The 19,098-nt window shown below is 47.4% G+C and overlaps 1 protein-coding gene across 1 annotated transcript in view; it reads right to left on the reverse strand.

Annotated features, from left to right (window-relative positions):
• Positions 1 to 19,098, reverse strand: part of CSMD2 (CUB and Sushi multiple domains 2) — a 540,846-nt gene that overhangs the window by 146,738 nt on the left and 375,010 nt on the right. The window contains 2 exon segments of the mRNA XM_042948549.1: positions 4,497 to 4,688; positions 9,734 to 9,936. Of these exon segments, the coding sequence (XP_042804483.1) occupies positions 4,497 to 4,688; positions 9,734 to 9,936 (395 nt within the window).

The raw sequence follows: 19,098 nt of genomic DNA on the forward strand, positions 1-19,098 counted from the left end.
TCTGGCTTGAGATGACAGGCCTTTCAAGCAGGCGGGCAGCAGGAAATTGGCTGGCGATACAAGAAGTTGCTTGCCCAGAGCCCTGTGGGGGCATTTCCCAGATTCTGAATCAGGTTCTTCCCTGAACGGCTGGGTCACTGTGCTGTAGCAGTAGGGTGTGAGAAAGGGGAGGCTGGAAAGTATACGGGGTCACTAACAGGAAATCTGGCCGAGACTGTAAATATGGCCTGGTCTGAGAACAAAACCACAGGGCACAACTGGAGGTTGAAGTAGAGCAGGCCAGTAGTGAGCCCACCGGAGCCTGGAAAGCCATTCAAGGAGAGGCCAGAAAATCCAAGATGTGACACACAGGCAGGAGCCAAGGGTGTATCCAAGACTGAACTTAAGAGCAGCCAATTGCTTGTCACAGAGCTGAGTTTTATTGCCTCATGCTGTACCTTTCACTCAGGGTAAGGCTTAAAGCACTAGATCAATGCCCACAGGGTTTTTCAAAACAACAACAACAACAACAACAACAACAACAACAACAGTAGTCTTCAGGGCCATAAAAGCCCTACCACGGCTGAACATAAAACCTGAGTGGTCAAGAGTAGTGGGTTTTTTTCCCCTCCCATGGAAAGTACATCCCAAGTATCAACTTGAATACCAAGAACACTCAAGTGGGTACCTGTTATATGTCAGACATGACGTATAGCGTATTACATACATCATCTCATTTGCATCTCGTAACAGCTCCATGAGCTATGGATTGTTCTTCCTCGTTTAGAAATGAGGAGGCTGGGACTCAGGGGGGTTAAGGACCTTGCCCAGAGTCACTCTGAGACTCGACCTTCATCTGTCTGGCTCCAAAGGATGCCCCTTTCCCATTTTATTCTGCTGGGAATTGCTGGCCGGGGAGCAGAGGAGTGCTCCTCCCTATAGGCTGGCCAGGGAGCAGAGGAGTGCTCCTCTCTATACGCTGGCAGGGGAGCAGAGGAGTGCTCCTCCCTATAGGCTGGCAGGGGAGCAGCCCCAGCTGCAGGATCGCCTATGAACAAGGTTGGTTCCTCTCATCAGGTCTGCTTTGTGTCTCATTCACTCCTCCCCTGCACTCTCTTAGAGAAGAGGGTTACATGAATGAGACGCACTGGAGGTTACATGAATGAGACTGTGTGATCAGGATAAAATCTTGCACTTAACACAGCAGGACCCACTGCCTGGTCCTGAGAGTGACCCTACCCATGGCCTAGCAACTGATGCAGGTCATGTGGGCAGTCTGAACTCCCAGGGGACCTTTTAAGGGGGCACAGTGATGCCTCCATTAGAGCAAGGGCCACCAGGCATGAGACTCTTTTGTGGCACAGGGGTTTCCCCCTTAAGTTAGCCACAGGTTGGGGTGAGTCTGGGTGTTTCTGAACCTTCCCGTATTGTTCTTCTGCCAACCCCCAAAGTGCTCACAGTTTGTCTGGGTTCTAGGCCTCTGCTATGGCACAGTCCCCCTCCAGATGGTTCCCTGGCATCGGTTGATCAGGCACCTGCTTCCCACTCAGGACCCCGATGTGGGCTTCACTGCCCTCTGCCATTTGTGTATCAAGGCCTGGCCAGGCTCCTAGCTGCTTCCTGTTTGCAGCTGATTGAGGAGTATGCCGAGGAAGGAAATGCCTTCCCTTTCCAATCCCATTGGCAAGCCAGCAGGACAACTGAGCTGTTGCAGACTAAATGAGGCCTTGGCAACATCCTAGCATCGCCTGGTCCTTTTAGCAGGTGACCCACAGGGTTGGGAAGGCAGGCTGGAACTAGAAGCTGGGTCTTGCTCCCAATCCAGGGTGCCTGCCCCTCACCCACAGTCATGCCCTGTCCTTTCCCTACTGTGAGTCAGAAGCAGAAGGCAGGTTCTGGCCTGCAGACCCAGGCTCGAGCTTACAAACCATGGAAGCCCAGGAGGGAGTGGAAGCACGTGGTTGATCATCCCAGATGGCCAAGGAGTGGGCAGGCTGTACTGTGGGGCGAGAGTTGAGAAAAAGGCCACCGGACTTGCAGTTACACAGTCCTGGGTTCCAATTCTGATTGTCCCGCTTACTAGCTGTGAATTTGGGCAAGCTATCCCTTCTCTGGGCCTCCATTTCCCCACTTATAAAATTAAAAAAAAAAAGAAAAAGAAAAATGACGAGAATGGCTTCTAACATACACTGTGTTCACCATGAACCAGACGTGGTTCTAAGTGCTTTGTAGTATGACCTTACTTAATCCTCAAAACAATGTGATGAGGTAGGTGCTATCATTGTCCCTATTTTACAGGAGAGGAAAATGAGGCACAGGGAGATTAAATAATTTGTCTAAGGCCACACAGCTTGCTGTGGTGAAGCCACCGGACTCGGTGGTTGGAGAACCTGAGCTCAAAACTTACCACCTGGTGATTCCATTTGCAAGAATGCAGCTAAAATGTCTAGCCCGGTGCCTATCATGGGGATGACGCTCAATAAATACTTGTTTTCCCCCCTTGCTTTTTCCCTATAATGAAGGGATATCAAGGCCAGCCAGACCAGTCATGGCAGACTGCCAAGGGAGCTGGAAATTAGGGGCTTGTCACTGGGATTTCCAGACTGTTTGAGCGAAGAGACAAAGACATTCATTTTGTTGCCTGAGGAACGTTTCCCCAAGCTGAGTACAGAAGAATGGGTAATGAAAGCTAAATTAACCTCTTTGCCCTGCTTGCTGCACATTTATTGCTCTCAACAGCTTAACACAGTGCAGCCCCCCTCCTCCACCTGGGACAGTCTTATCTCAGGACCTGCTTTTCTGTAAGAGAAGCCTAAGGAATCACAGCCCTGTAGAAAGCTGAATTTGGAAGGGGCCTCAGAGGTCATCTGATTCCCTTCTGGGCCTCACCAGAATTCCCCTTCCCAGATGGGATTCTGGCTCAGGGGAGGGAGGGGAGTCCTAAAACTGAAAAGAAGAAAACAGAGAAAGGAGGAAAGGAAAGAAGGAAGGAAGTTAGGAAGGAAGGAAGGAAAGAGAAAAGCAAGGAGGGAATTAGCATTTCTTGAGATTTGGGTTAGTTATGTCCTCACCCCACAATGCCAAGAGAAGTATGTCTACTCTCACTTTACAGAATAGGAAACTGAGGCTCAGAGATGGATTGATTCCCCATGGCCACTGAACTAGTCAATGGCACAGCCAGGATCTGAACCCCGATCTGTCTCCTTCAGTACCCCATATTCTTTCCTACATGGCTCCATGTAGCTGAGAATGGAGCTGTTTCTGGAACCCAGGTCTCAACTTCCTGTCTGCTGTATGTTCACCATGCTCCTACCATGTAACCTGGGTCACTCCCAATTACTTGTGAGAGACGGGATTCAGTGTGTCCCCTTCAGTGCCAAGCCTCAGAGCGTGGCCGGCGAAGGCCAGTCCTTGGATGCCTGGACAGAGCCTCCCCTGGAGCCTCTGTGGAAAGAGGTGCCTGCAGGGCATTGGCCGGGTGGAAGCCGCTGGGCTGTGTCTCAGAAAGTCCCTGGGACCTGTCCCCAGCACAGTAGTCAGTGTGGGAGGTAGGAAATTGAAACGCTTTGCATTCAGACTGATGTGGGTGTGAATCTTGGCTCTGCCATACCCTAGCCCTGTGATTTGGGCAAGATATCCAAATTTGTCTAAGTTTCAGTTTCCTGAACTGTAAAATGAGGGAATGGTGCTCATTCTGGAGAGCTGTAGGGAAAGTCAAATGAGGCTGTGTACGAAAACATCCAGTATGGGGCTGGCACACAGCAAGGGGACTCAGGGACTATCGCTTCTCTTCTAACACCTGTCGTTGACACAGGAGATAAATGCATTCAGTACTTTGCCTGAGAAAAAGGGCCATGTGGCAGTAAGCACCTGGATGCTTCTATTTCTCTTTCCAGTCTTCTCCTCCTTTCAAGCTCCCTCCCCATCCCAGTCTCCAGTGGCTAGGGAGCACGATTATTCACACCCCAATTCTTACAAGCTCCCTGACCTTGGCAAGTCTCAGAGTTTCCATTTCTTCATGGGTCAAATGGGGAGATTTTTAAGACTAAGGACAGATCTGGAGATCTGACACCCAGGTAACCAATAATTTCCTTGAGCAGAGAAGGGGCAAACTTCTTTCCTTTATACCTGAGCCTATGGGTGCCCTTCCAGTGCTTTAGGTAACGGAAGGGGCATCTGGGAACCTGCTGACCTTCCTACCCGAGCTCACCCATCACCTTCTTCCCAACCTATATAGCCTGAGCCAGGGGAGAAAGGAGGCAGACATGCCTGGCTTAGCAATTTGGGGGCCCGTTTTGGGGAGGGAAGAATTTGTCGTGTATAGAGAGTGTGAGTGTGTGAATGTGAGGGGGTGTGTGTGCGCATATAAGCAGGGTAAACTGTGGGCTTTCTGCAACTTTCAGCTGCTCCAATTCTCCCGGCCAGCCTCTAGAGGCAGCTGCCACTTATGCCACAGGGTCTGGAACACACAACCGGTGGGACCAGAGGGCAGGATTCGCTCTGCAGCTGCTTTGTACCAATGCACGTTGGTGGGCTGGGCTGCCAGAAGAATCTGTTCTCGATCTTCACGCAGCTGATCTCCGCGCTCCCCTGTAGCGCATAGCCAGGGTCACACTGGAACACCGTGGAGTCTCCGGCTTCCCAACTGTCGCCGCTCCGGCTCCCATTCTGCGGGACCCCAGGGTCGTTGCAGGACGTTGCTGTGGACACTGGGATGAGGGAACAGAAGAAGTGGGGTTGCCCAGATGTCTGCCGGACAATGAGGCTCCAGCTCATTACCCTCACTGCCATCACCACGCCCACCGCCAGTGCCACTGCCACAATCTGTCACCTCCCACCGGCATCGCTGGCTGCAGCAACAGTGCCACCGTTTCTGTTCTCACCCCATTTCCTGTCACCGCCTCCACCGCCACTGGGGACCACCAGCTATTTTACCAGTAGTACCTTCACCTGTCACGAGATACCACGACTTAGGTGTGATTACACAGCCACGATTGTAGAAGTGAGTTCAATTCGATTTAATGACACAAGCCTTGTTCCATAGATAAGCTTTGAATTTTGTGTACATCATGTTGCCAACAGGAGTGACAAGGCGATTAAGTCTAAACTCCATGTATTCAATCAGAAGGGTCTGCCAACGGGTTGGGAGCAGGTCTGCCTGAGCACTGAGCAGCGGGTGTGAAGGGGCAGGGAGAACTGGAGTCCGGTGAAGGCTGTGTCCTCCCTTGCATGGCAAATGCCCAACCACCCATCAGACTGAAACCAAAGGGAAGTCTGATGTTCGTAGCAAGTGATAAAGTAGAGTTCAAAATAGATATTCGTAGCTGAGAGGTATCAAATATTCAAAAAACTCAGGAATGTGGGAGGTGTTCCCAGGCTGGTAATCTAACTTCACATACAACAGACCACATATTCTAAAAGCGAATGTCAAATGAATGGCGGAGGGAAGGAATAAATAAATAAAAGGATGAACGAATGAATGAATGAGTGAACAGACTCAGCATGAGAAGACACACCAAAGGACATGATGGAAGAAAAAGTCCAGAGAAAGAATCGGGGACAGCTGCAAGCTCCAGCTACCTACACAGACCCCACCTGTGTCATTGTTCAGACTGTGGTCAGCCGGACCCAGGGACAGGAGGCTCTGGAGGCCACAGGATGCACAATGGTCATTTGCTTGGAGGGTCAGTTCCCCCACCCCAAAATTTTGGGAAAAATAACATGCACAAAACCAAAGGAATTTATTGTGGAGTAGAACGTAGAATTCACATTAGTTCTTCAGCAAAAACGTGAAGCCTCAAAAAGATTTTAGCCTCTTAACAGCCTCCAGATCTGCAGGTGGATATACACGCACTCTGTTCTGCTCTTTTCAATGGAAAAGCTCGAGAAGCCCGCACCCAGGGCAGCTGTACACACAAATAGCACCCATTATAAGATCTAGGACTGTGTGGACGAGCCTGGAGTTAGAGTATCTGATACCTTATACCCAATAACAATACACAATAAACTAGGGCCCACAGTCAGATCTGGCTCTATGCCTGTTCTTGTAAATAAAGGTTTATTAGAATATGGGCATGCTCATTTGTTTACATATGCTATACTATCTTCCAGCCACGTCTGTAAAAGTTTCCAATACATCAAACTCAGTCCCCTCCCCACTTCTCCCCAGGACCTTTGCACCTGCTGGCCCTTCTGCCTAGAACGAAGGTGCCACAGAGTTTCCTGGGCCAGCTCCATCTTGTCACTCAGTTTTTAGCTCCCATATCACCTCCTCAGACAGGCCTCTTTGATCGCATTCTTCTGGGCTCAAATCTTGACCCCCTTCCACCAATTTTGTCACATTATCCTGTTTCATTTGTTTCACTGCACAATCTGTAATAATCTTGCTAATTCGTCTGTTTGCTTCTTTATTGTATATCACTTGTGCATCTCTGTGGGAACAGAAACCTCGGCTGGTTTGCTTCCAACTGTCTCCCCAGGGCCTAGAACATTACCCAGCACACAGCCATGCTCGGTAAATATTTGTTGAATGAATAAATAAATGAACAAATCATCACCATCTGACACTTACTGAATTTATTTATAAAGTCAAATAAGAATCAATCTTCTTCCTTCCCAATTAAAAACAGACTTAGCTTTCATCTCTAGCTCTACAGTGTGCTGTACACATGGAAATGATACCCTGGAAGAAAAATAGCTCACTGTTCTGACCATATTCAGAAAGATTATTTATATGGGAGGCGACAGAGTGCAATGATTAAGAGCCTAGGTCTGGGAATCAGACACGGGGGTTTTGATCCAGTCTGTGCTGCTTATTAACTAGATGACCTTGTATGAGAAACCTCTCTGGGCCCCAGAGCCCATGTCTGCAACATGGATTAATAATGGCCACCATATTCTAAGGTTTCCGTGAAAATTATTAGCAGAGCGCTTTAGCGTGGAGCCGGATCAGTGGGTGGCAGTGACTACGCTTCCCTCTCCTTCAGGGTCTCCCTGACCTTCTTTGTTCCCACTTTCTCTCCTGAATGCTCCTGAATTCGAGCTGCTTGGCAAAGCCCCGGGGAAATGCTGGATCCACGTGGTTCCGACAGGATGTTAGATGTTACACAGTCGTGTTTACTTAATAAAGCCAAGCCTGCACTAATCGTCTCTGGCATTTCTGTACAATCCTCTGTCAAACACACACTATAAAGTTAACATGGGGTGAGCCATTCTCCCTTCCCCAGAGTAGTCCTGGTATTTGCTCACTGATGGCAGCAACAGGGAAGGTGACCTTTCCTGAACCTCAGTTACACCCAGACCCTGGGCCAGGTGGTCTCAGCCTTTCTGGAGCCCAGGCTAGATAGCTTTGCCCACTCCCCTCTCTGCAGACCTACGCGAGGCTCCCGACAGCTTGCCTCAAGACACGCTTGCATTAGAGAAAACCAGCCATTCGTGTGTTCAGGTGGTCACGTGGCTGTTAATTCAGGAAGCAGTGTGTGAGTGCCTGTGGCCTACGCTGTGGGGGAGTCTGAAGGCAGGACCTGGCCCTGACTCTCGAAGAGCTGCCTGTGAAATGGCAAGTAGGTGGCCACCTCCAGGCCAAGGCAGAGTGTCTGGAGTTGACAATGTGCTGAAGAAGCAGAAGTAAAGTGCTAGGGGTGCCACAGGCCACAGCAATTTATTCTGAACGGAGAGATTAGGAGGAAGTGGCACCTGACAGGAACCTTGAAGGGTGAATTTTACGTCTACGGGCTGGGAGTGGCATGAGGAAGCAGAATGGGCTGCTGGGTGAAGGCACGGCTCACGAGAGTGCCCAGGGACTCTGTCCCATGTGGCCACACTGCACGTGCAGTGGAAGTCAGATCATGCAAATCTATGGGGGAATTTTCAGTGCAATTAAGAGGAGTTTTTTTTTTTTTCTTTTTCCCCCAGCCATAACCATTAGCTGGGGCACAGTCAGAGAAAAATACATGTCTGGTTTAATTATTCATGGTCCTCCTTTCCCCGGAGAGTGGACTGAGCTGTCTCTTTAGCGTTCTCTCCTCACTTCTGGGGGATCCTTTATAGCATATCCCAGCAGTCTCCAAAGTCTGTCCCGTAAAATGCTAGTCTCTTGAGATGGTCTAGGAAAAAGTCATCCATGGTGAAATATGTTTGGGAATTGTGACCCACTAGATAGATACCTTCTGAATTTACCTGCCTTAGCATACTAGAAGTTCTCAGGGGTCCCAAATTACAGATCGCCTCTTTAGGTCTGCCTTGACCGAAGCACCTTCTCAACGTTGCTTGATCATGCAAAGTTCTTTTTCTGGCAACATCAATTAACAGTCCATGGAACTCCAGGGAACAGATGTTGGGAAATGCTGACCTAAAATGATTCCCTTGCTGCCCCGTGGTGGGAACCTAATCTTAGATGAGATCCGCGTTACTCCATGGTCCCCAGAGAGTCTCTGTGGTATTGACAAATGGGTGCCAGGATTTCAAGTAAGAAGCCTCCCAATGAGCCCTGCAAGGAGCTATTCCTTGCTAGGCTGGACGCTTGCATGAGTGTTGATCGGGCAAGTTAATGAGTATAAAGGAACATAATCCTGGAGACCCTCATCTCCCCTACAGACTGTTGAATGCTCATCTCCATGGAGAAAACAGATGCACACAAGAGCTGGAAGTAGGGTTTGTGACACCATTACAGCCTAACTGGTGCCACAAATATACCTAACCACCCTTAGTCAGTATACCAACCAGGTGAGACTGTGGAGGCAAAGCCGTGGCAAGGGGTGCCACACAGGCTTGCTCCGGAATCACCATGGAAACCACCCCTCCAACACACACACACAGTGGAATAAGGAGATGGTAATGAAGACAGCTGCTGTATAATAAACATAAGCATAAACCGAGGCAGAGTCACTCGTGCAGGGAAATGAGTGACGGAAGAGGCACTTCAGAGGAGATGAGACGATGCATCACAGGGGGAGGCAGGACCAATACATGAATTATCTAATACTGGGACTTGGATGTTGAGCATTGCCCATTTTTGGTAGCTCTTTGTTATGCTCCTCCATAATTGGCTACTATAGTACATAATTAATCGAATTTAGATCACTCATGTTTGGCTCCCAGTCCTTATGGAGATTTGCACTAGACTAAGAACCAGCGTGTGAGGCATGTCAGAGTGGCTCTTCCATGATCGAGCCCCACATCGCCATCACCTCGTGCCTGCCTGCCCCCTTCCACGCTCCCTTTGCTTCAGCCTGCACGTCTGGGAGCTGTTATCCTGCCTCTCTACTTGTGCACATGCTCTTGGCACCTAGGATGCCCTTTTCTCTCCTCTTTTACATCTAACAGGGACCCACAGATGCCCCCAGGTCCTACTCCATGGCACCTCCAATTCCACATCATCATCGACTACCCCCTCCTTGAAACACTGCCTTTCCCTCATGCTTCTGGTCTGAGCTTGGACACTGTGTTTCCTGGAACATCTTCCTTGATGTTCCAAGGTGAGCATTATAGTTTATATTTCGCCCTCCAGATACTCAACAATTTGCATGTTAGTGTCTCTTAGGCTGCCTGCCTGTCTTCGCCTGCCGAGTGAGCTCAGCACAGATATCTGAACAAGTGCTAACCGGGTCCCAGGCACATAGCACCTGCTCAATGAATATCTCCACACAGTGGGGGAGGGATGGAGGAAAGGAGGCACTGGAGAGGGTTTGGTGGGGGAGGCTGGAGTCGTGCTGCAGGACAGATGGAGAGGGATGGGCAGAAAGTGAGCACAGACCTGAGAAATGAATGGCAAACCCCTGCTTGCTGGTGAAGAAGTCGGTGCTGAACTGCAGAACGACCGAGTTGAAGGTGCTGTGTAGGTCCTTGGGCAGGGCTGCACCGCTGAGCTCCTTCAGCAGAACCCCACTCTCCACAGGCCCGTCCCAGATGCGTAGCACGTCATGGACCTCCTCCGTGTCAAACACCAGGAAGTGGAGCCTGAACGGAGAGAAGAGGCAGGCAGTCACCCTGGGCCCAGCACCTTCTTCCCAGGGGCTTCCGGTCAGAGAAGGTCGTAAACCTAAGAAAGACTTGCAAGAAGGAAGAGAAAGCAGTGTCCGGCAGCACGGCTTCCATCCAGTCTGCTCCTCCCACTGGGGGGTCCCTAACAGTGGGAGGGGTGGTGGGGTGTGGCTTTCGTGCAGCTTATTATTATGAGCTTCATGTTGCCACTGTCGAACCCCACCCGTCTCTCCACAGCACACAACAGTCCCCAAACATCACTCCTGAGTCCACATCCATTTCCCAGACTGTGAGGGGGATGCCGAGAAGGCCTAGATCCAATCAAAATCCCAAAAAGTCATTTTGTGGATATTGACAAACTGAGCCTGAAGTTTATATGGAGAGGTGAAAGACCCAGAACAGCTACACAATATCGAAGAAGAATGAAACTGGAGACTGACACTACCTGATGTCAAGACTTCCTACAAAGCTGCAGTAATCAAGGTGGTATGGTGTCGGTGAAGGAGTAGATGAGTGGGTCAATGGAACAGAATAGAGAGCCCAGCAATAGACCCATGTAAATACAGTCAACTGATCTTTGACAGAGGAGCAAAGACAGTCTTTTCAACAAATGGTGTTGGAACAACTGGATATCCACATGCAAAAAATGAATTTAGACTTGAAACCCTTCTAAAAATTAATTCAAAATGGATCACAGACTTAAATGTAAACATAAAACTATAAACTCCTATAAGACAACATAGGAGAAACCCTACATGACCTTGGGTGTGGGGACGACTTTTAAATAACATGCCAAAGGCATGATCCGTGGAAAAAAACCACTGATCAGCTCCACTTCCCTGAAATTAAAAACTTCTCTTCTGCAAAAGACAACGTCAAGAAAATGAAGAAAATGAGCAGACAAGCCACAGACTGGGAGGAAATATTTTCAAAAGACATCATTTGACAAAGGACTGTTATCCAAGATATACAAGGAATTCTTTTTTTTTTTTTTTTTTTTAAGTTTTACTTATTTTGAGAGAGACAGAGACAGTGTGAGCAGGGGAGGGGCAGAGAGAGGTAGGGAGAGAGAATCCCAAGCAGGCTCTGCACTGACAGTGGGGCTCCAACTCATGAATCGTTGAGATCATGACCTGAGCTGAAACCAAGTCAGATGCTCAACTGAGCCACTCAGATGCCCCAACATACAAAGAATTCTTAAAAGTCAACAATAAGAAAACAAATAACTCTGATTTAAAAATAGGCCAAAGACCTTACCAGACACCTCACCAAAGATACACAAAATGGGGAATAAGCATATGAAAAGATGCTCCACATCATGTTACCGGGGAAATGCAAATGAAAAGAGCAAAGGGATGCCAGGGCAGACCTCTTAGAATGTCCCAAAGCCGGAACACCCAACAACACCAAGTGTTGAGGAGGAGAGAAACAGGAACCCTTACACATTGCTGGTGGGAAGGCAAAACGGTGCGGCCACTTTGGAAGATGGTCTGGACATTTCTGACAAAAGTAAACATACTCTTCCTACCATACCATCCGGCCATCATGTTCCTTGGTGTTTACCCAAAGGAGTTGAAAACTTAGGTCTGTCCAAGGACCCGCACACAGACGTTTAGAGCACTTTTATTCATAACTACCCAAACTTGGAGGCAACCAAGATCTCCTTCAGTAGGTGCACGAATAAACTGTGGCACATCCAGATGATGGAATAGTATTCAGTGCTAAAAACATATGAGCTCAAAAGGCATGAAAAGACATGGAGGCAACTTGAATGCATACTACTGAGTGAAAGAAGCCATTCTGAAAAAGCTTCACATTGTAGGATTCCACCTATATGACATTCTGGAAAAAACAAAACTATGGAAATGGTAAAATAAATAAATAAATAAATAAATAAATAAATAAATAAATAAAGTGCTTGCCAGGGGCCAGATGGCTGGGAGGGATGAATGAGTGGAGCACAAAGGATTTTTAGGGTGGTGGAAACACTCTTAGGGTACTATACTGGTGGATCCATTTCATGGTACATTTGTCCAAACCTATACAATGCACATCAGAGTGAACCTTAATGGAAACTACGGACTTTGAGTGATAATGATGTGCCAGTGTAGGCTCATCATTTGTGACAAATGTACTACTCTGGTGTGGGATGTGGACAGTGGGGGAGGCTGTGCATGTGTGGGGGCAGGAGGCAAATGGGAAATTTCCGCACCTTTGTCTCAATTTTACTGTGAAACTAAATCTGCTCTACAAAACTAAGTCTTAGGATGAGGTGTATGTGTGTGTGTGTGGGCGTGGGTAAAAGTAAGGGGTTGTTGGGGTGACAGAGCTGTGGTGGGGAGAGGGGTGAGCCTACTTCTTGGTCTCTAGGAACAGAACTCAGGATATTGGCTACACATAGGCTTGGTTTAGATAATCCCTAGGGATTTGAGGAGGCCAGGCAGGGGTTTCCATGTGGAGGGTGACTGCAGGCCACAGACAGAGCTCCCAGAGCAGGGTAGCTGAGTAGGAATCCTGAATTCTTCCAGGACAAAATGTTCTGGTTGCCAAAGCTACTTTGACTACTAGTCTGGGTGACTCTCTTCTCTCTCAATCTCTTTTATTATCAAGTTGTTACTTTGGAACAGTTTTAGACTTCTAGAAAAGTTGCAAAGATAATATGGAGAATTCCCATAGACCTCTCACTCTCTCTCCCATTGTTCATGTCTTACATTTCCCGGGTACATTTGTCACAACTAGGGAACCAAATCAGTGCATTATTATGAACTCAGCTCCAGACTTTATTTGGATTTCACCAGTGTTTCCACTGATGTCCTTTTTCTGTTCTAGGATCTAATCCATTTATCACTATCTCCTTTAAAAAATTTCTTTTTAAATTATAAAAATAAGACATGCTCAAGGCAGAAAAAGACAAACAATATATAGATGTACTGAATTTTTAAAAAGTCTCTTTCTTACACAAACCAATCTGTTCTCCAAAGCTTTTTACTTGATATTAGTTTTGGTGTATATCCTTCCAGACTTTCAGTGTTGCACACTTGCCTTTTTCCCCCAAAATGGGACCATATTTTACATAATTTCATGTCACTTTTTTCACTTAAGACTCTTTTATGTACCTAATATGTACAGTTCATTTTTTTTCTCTACAAAAATGGACATGGTTATATTTTGCTATCTCACAAAAGACTGCAAGGAGTGCTCCTCCCATCTTCAGGTAGCTTTGCACATTTCTGTTAATATTTCAGTCGATTGTAGCAAGAATTTTGGGGGGAAGATAGGTCATAGTTAACAATTTTTGATAAATGCTGCTAAATTATTCTCTTAAGTGATCATATTGATTTATATTCCCACTAAACAGCATTCATAAGACTCTTCTCTCTAAACTTTACCTCATCAACATCAGATATTACAATGTTGTAAATATGTTCTATATTAAATACTTGCCCATCTGCTAAGCCAAAATGGAATCTCACTGGTGTTTTAAGTTTACATAATTTAGTTAGGTTGCATATCTTTGCATATATTCATTGGCCATTTGTATGTCTTCACAAACTTTACCCATCTTAATTGAGTTACTTGTCTTTTAAAATTCTATTTACAGTTAACTGTAACTCTAGTATAATTTTTATTTATTATTTTTATACTTTTTGATTTTTTTTCATACATTGCTAATATTTTCTCCTAGCGTCTGGTATCTCTTTGCCCTTTAAATTTTGTCCACAGTGTCTATTTCGGTGTAGGGGTTATTCATTTTATATAATCAAGTGTGGTAATCTTTTTCTTTAAGGATACTGGGGGTCATGTTATGCTTGGGCAAATCCGCTCCTTCCCACAATGATTGGACAGCAAAACTTTAATATTTCCCCAGACTTCGTTAGTTCTATTTTTTGAGGTTTTCAGGTTTATTATGTTTCCAAATGGACACTCAACTGTCCCACTACCTGTCCCACTACCACCCGTGTTTTGACTATCAAAATGCTCTGTTTACTTCCTCCTATTTATTATATAGTCCGTGCTTAGTTTATTCATTTGTTTACTACCTGTCTCCCCAACTAGAAGACCGTTTTCATGAGTGTGAGAGCAGGTATTACTCACGACGGTAGGCCCCAGTGCCTAGGATGTGCCCGACAACTTTGGATGGTGCTCATGAATACCTGGGGAAGGAGGACACTTGTCGCTGAATAATCCAGGCTCCCCCCATGGGTTTGAAATGCTATAGGTTTGGTCATTAGTCCGATTCTAGATGCTCTCCTTAGTTCCAGGGCCTTCCTCCTTTGTCTACATGGATGCTTCTTGTGGTACTATGAACATGCCTCCTCAACTTACTTCTGTTTTCTTATTTCATATTTTGATATTATTTTTTTTAAAGTTATTCTGGTTGTTTTAAATACTATTTTTAATGTTTATTTATTTTTGAGAGAGACAGAGCACGAGCAGGGGACGGGCACAGAGAGAGGGAGACACAGAATCCGAAGCAGGCTCCAGGATCTGAGCTGCCAGCACACAGACCGATGTGGGGCTCAAACTCAAGAACTGTGAGATCATGACCTGGGCCAAAGTCAGATGCTCAACGGACGGAGACACCCAAGTGCCCCATCATATTTTGATATTCTTACAGGGCAAGTTCCTCTTCATATTCCAGTCTCCCTCCCAAATTTCTTAGCTATTTTCGCAAACTTATCCTTTGACACGAACTTTACAGTTATCAAGTTCCAAAAAAATCCCACTGATATTTTGATTGGAATTGCACACATGTATTGATTAATTTGGGCAAACTGATATCTTTATGCTATTTTCCCCAGCCAGGAACACTGTAGATAACTTATTTGGTAAAGTTTCATGGTTTTCTTCTTTGTCATGTTTTTCTTTTACATACTTTGTATTAAATTCTTTTTTGAAATATTTATTTTTGAGAGAGAGAGAGCGTGGGGGAGAGGCAGAGAGAGAGAGGCAGAGAGTATCCCAAGCAGGCTCCACGCTGTCAGCATAGAGCCTCACACGGGGCCTGATCTCACAAACTGTGAGATCGTGACTGGAGCTGAAATCAAGAGTTGGACGTTTAACCGATGGAGCCACCCAGGCACCTCTGAATTATTTTTTAAAAACTCCATTGTGAATGAGATTTAATCGTTAGTTACATATTTCTTATTGGATGTGTGTGTTTCTTATTTTCAGCTATCAGTTAGTTCTAACAGGATTCAAATGAATCTCCTGGATTTCCTGAACAAACCCTTTTACAGATCTAGGTGGAGGTCCTCCACACCAGAAGCTGTGTGGGTTCTAGTTCCTCTGGCAGGCAACTCCTCTGAGGGTTTCTGGCAGAGTAAAGACAGATGGGCTTCCCTTCAAGGTGTTCAGCAGGAACCAGACTGGAAGCCTGGGGCCCCGCACTTGATTGGAAAGAGGAAGAAGGAGCTCCCCAGGAAGCGGAGCAAACCGGTGTACTCCCTGCTGTGCCAACTGCCCCCTTCCTTGTCTGCTTTCTCCATGTTTGTCGACGCACTGTGAAATTGACCCCAACCACAGGAGCAGACCAGGGGGTAGGCGGTGCAGGCTGCTGTGCATGCTCGCGGGAAAGAGAGGTGCTCTGGGCCGGACTTGTCGGGGAAGGAAGGAGTTGATGAGGCTTGAAGTCTGTACAGCATGAAAGGGAGTGTGTTTTCTTTGGATTAATAGCATGAGACAAGACCCAGAGGCAGAGGGAGGTCAAGGGGCTGGGAAGAGAGGCAACTCCCACACTGGAGTTCAAGTGGCGTCAGGATGTCCTAGGAAACAGAGCTGGGCTGAGAGAGTAAAGATAATGAGGCTCCGGAATTAGCTAGAGGAACTTGTGCTTTGTCCTCTTTGAGTTAGAGGCCCACTGAGCTCCCTGAGGGCGAATTACTGAATGGCTGAATGAATCCATGAACGAATGAATGAAATCCCAGGGGGAGACATCTGATAGGAAGCTGAGCAGAGAGAATATGGAGATGAGGTGGAAATGAAAGAAAACGAGGTTGTTCATATAACAACCACCGTGTACAAAGCACTTTTGCATGTGCTTGGCCCACACAACCATCTTTATCTTGTAAAGATGGCTTCATTCCCATCTTTAAAAATGAGAATACAGAGGTTTAGAGAGGTTGAGTAACTTGCCCAAGGTCAAGGGCTGGTTTGAGAGTGAGCCAATATTACATTATATAATTATAGTCCGGGTCCAACTTTGGTGCTCCCACTCTTCTCCCTGGTAATGCTGCCCGCGCCTCTGGAAGGGAAAGGCTGTGGCCCGGAGCCAGGCATGGGCTGCAGAGGCCCTATTAGTAATCAATAGTTTACAGGTGAATCATACACAAGGCTAAAGGGCTGATCTTTGAGACCATGAATTACAAAGGCCAGCTCTCTGCATTCAGCTTAGCCGATCTGATCATCAGATAAAGTCAAGGGCTTGGCATTGAAGAGGTCTGGAGAAGTGGGAGCAGGAGGCAAGAGGAGGGAGCCCGAGGTCCTTTGCCTGCAGAAACAATGCAATTCAGCAGTCAAAAGGATAGAGGCTGAAGGTGCAGACCTCTTACTGCATTCATTTATTTAAACACCTCCCATGGGCTGGGTGCGGGGAGATAATGGTGAAGATGACAGACAGAGTGTCATTTTCCAGTTATTCTGGAGATGGGCAATACTCCCACATACACAAACCCATTAAAAGATTATCAGCTGTGGCAAATGCGGTGAAGGAGGCAGTGTGCTGAGACAGAGTACCCGCTTTCAAGAGAGTGGCTGGAGAGGTGATGTGGAATCAAGAGGAGAGGCTCATAGGTGCCAGCCCCGGGAAGAGCAGGGCAGAGAAGGAGGTAGGAGGACGGACGCTTCCTATCATAAAGGCAGCATGTGCAAAGGCCCCTGAAGGCAACCAGCCTGGAGTGTTTGAGTAACAGAAAGGTCGCTGAAGCTGTTGCTGGCCCAAGACAAGACAGGCAGAGGCCAGGTCGGGTGGGGCCCTGAGGGTCTGGGAAAAGTTTGGGTTTCATTGAGAGATTCTTCAGCTGAGTCCTGGCAGGATCCGATTTCCACTTTAAGGTCACTCTTGCTGCCCAGATGAGAATAGTGGCAGGGGCAAGAGCAGGTGCAGGGCAGGTAGCTGGGGGCTGTAGCAGGGGGCCGGGGACCTCTTGTATTAGAAATCCTTGATGAGAGCCAGGTAAGACTCGCTTTGCGAAACTGACCACATTTATTAAGACTCTTACTGAAGACTTTTTCTCATCTTATAGAAATCAAAGTCTATAAAATGCTAATCAGAGGTTGTGATCAATAGGGCTAATTCCAGGCCAAAGCAGACTATAGGCTTGCCTGAGCGGCTCCTGTGCAGGTGAATATCAGTCTTCTTTGGCTTTTGAAATACTGGAAACAATTTGAGGACCCTGTTCCCACGGCGCCCCCAGGTGGGAAGGGAGGGAGAGAGGCGAAAAGTAGTCCTTCATAGAGATACCTTGCTCCTGGGGCACCAGAGATTTCCCTCACCAAGCCTTCCGGGAGCCCCAACTGCCATCCTCCAAGCCTCTCTAGTCTTCACCCATTTCCTTCTTATCTTCTTGCTTCAGAGGCTTCTCTCTGCCTGGAATGTTCCTACCCCCATGCACCCTCACACCACCTGCCATGGTTGAGTTGTCTCCGCCAAAAAGATATGCTCAGGTTCTAGCCCCTCTACCTGTCAATGTGACCTTAATTGGAAATAAATGCATTGTTGCAGATAAAATCAAATTAAGATGAGGTCATGCTGGATTAGGGTGGGCCCTAAATTCAATGGCTGATGTCTTCATAAGAGAAAGGAGAGGGAGACTATATGCAGAGATACAGAGGGGACATCGGGGAGAAGACCAGGTGAAAACAGAGGTAGAGACTGGAGTGACACATCTGTGAGGCAAGGAATGCTAAGGGTTGCTGGCAACTACCAGAAGCCAGAAGAAGGACAGATTGCTCCCTAGAGTCTTCAGAGGGAGCACAGCTACACTGACACCTTGATTCTGGACTTCTAAGCTTTAGAACTGTGAGCAAGTAAATGTCTGTTCTTGTTTTAAGCCATTCTGCTTGTTACAGCAGCCCCAGTAAACGAATATACCACCTTACTGATGTGTACCAGTCGGTGCCCCTCACCCAGTGGGGAGCTTTTCCTGGGCTTCCCCATATCCCCCTCATGGCCCCAGTCTGGAGAGATGCTCCCTCTATGTGCTCCTGCTGTATCAGAGCCATCCATTGACTTACCTATCTTACCGAGCTCCTTGACTGCTATGTTTGTGACTCATTCATCTCTGTATCTCTGGTACCCAGCACAAGGCCTGGCCCAAACTAAGCTCTTGGTCTGGTTGAATTGATGAATGAATGAACCGTTCGCCATGTTTCAGGAACACCCATAGTTCAACCAAACTCACCCAGGTCAAGTGCCTGTCATGTGGCAAGAGGCAATTTAAATCCTATGTGCTAAGGGAGATACCCCTAGATTGCTGGGGGTTCTGACACCTCTCTTTACTGCCCACCTCCAGCTCCTTGGATCTTACAACTGTACAGTTGGTGCTCTATCACCACCAAAGAGATAGGACCTAGCCGCACAGACTCCAGGCCAGAGTTAGCAGCCTGGTCCAAACCGAGGAGATGTGGGGAGGCTGCAACCACGGTCTTCACTCACTAAGTCCAGCCTTGTGGGTTCTCTGAACCCATACAGACACTGAAAGTCACACATTCAATCAAGAGATAGCAAGTATTAGATGCAGCCAGCATACCAGGCACTGGTGACACCGATGGGAATATGGCATAGCCCTACCCCTAAATACGGTGTGATGGGGATTATGGTGAAGGTGCGCACAGAGAAGGCCCTACCTCGTGCAGACGGGGTGAGGTAAGGCCCCCAGGAGAAGGGAACAATGGAGCTGAGTCTCGCCAGATGAACAGGATGCGTCCAGATGAATGGGGTGGACTAGGAGTGTGAGAAGAAAAGGGAATGCCAGGGAGGGAAGAGAGCCTGCATGAGGACACGGATGGCTAGAGAGATGGGCACCCCAGGAAAGAAGTGGTTCTTCAGGAGGACAAAAGCATGGGGTGCAGGTGGGTGGGTCTGGACAAGCACGCCCAACGCCCAGCGTGAGATGTGCACAGAGAAGTGAGTTCTGG

Source organism: Panthera leo, chromosome C1, assembly GCF_018350215.1.
Source record: "Panthera leo isolate Ple1 chromosome C1, P.leo_Ple1_pat1.1, whole genome shotgun sequence".
Taxonomy (NCBI): domain Eukaryota; kingdom Metazoa; phylum Chordata; class Mammalia; order Carnivora; family Felidae; genus Panthera; species Panthera leo.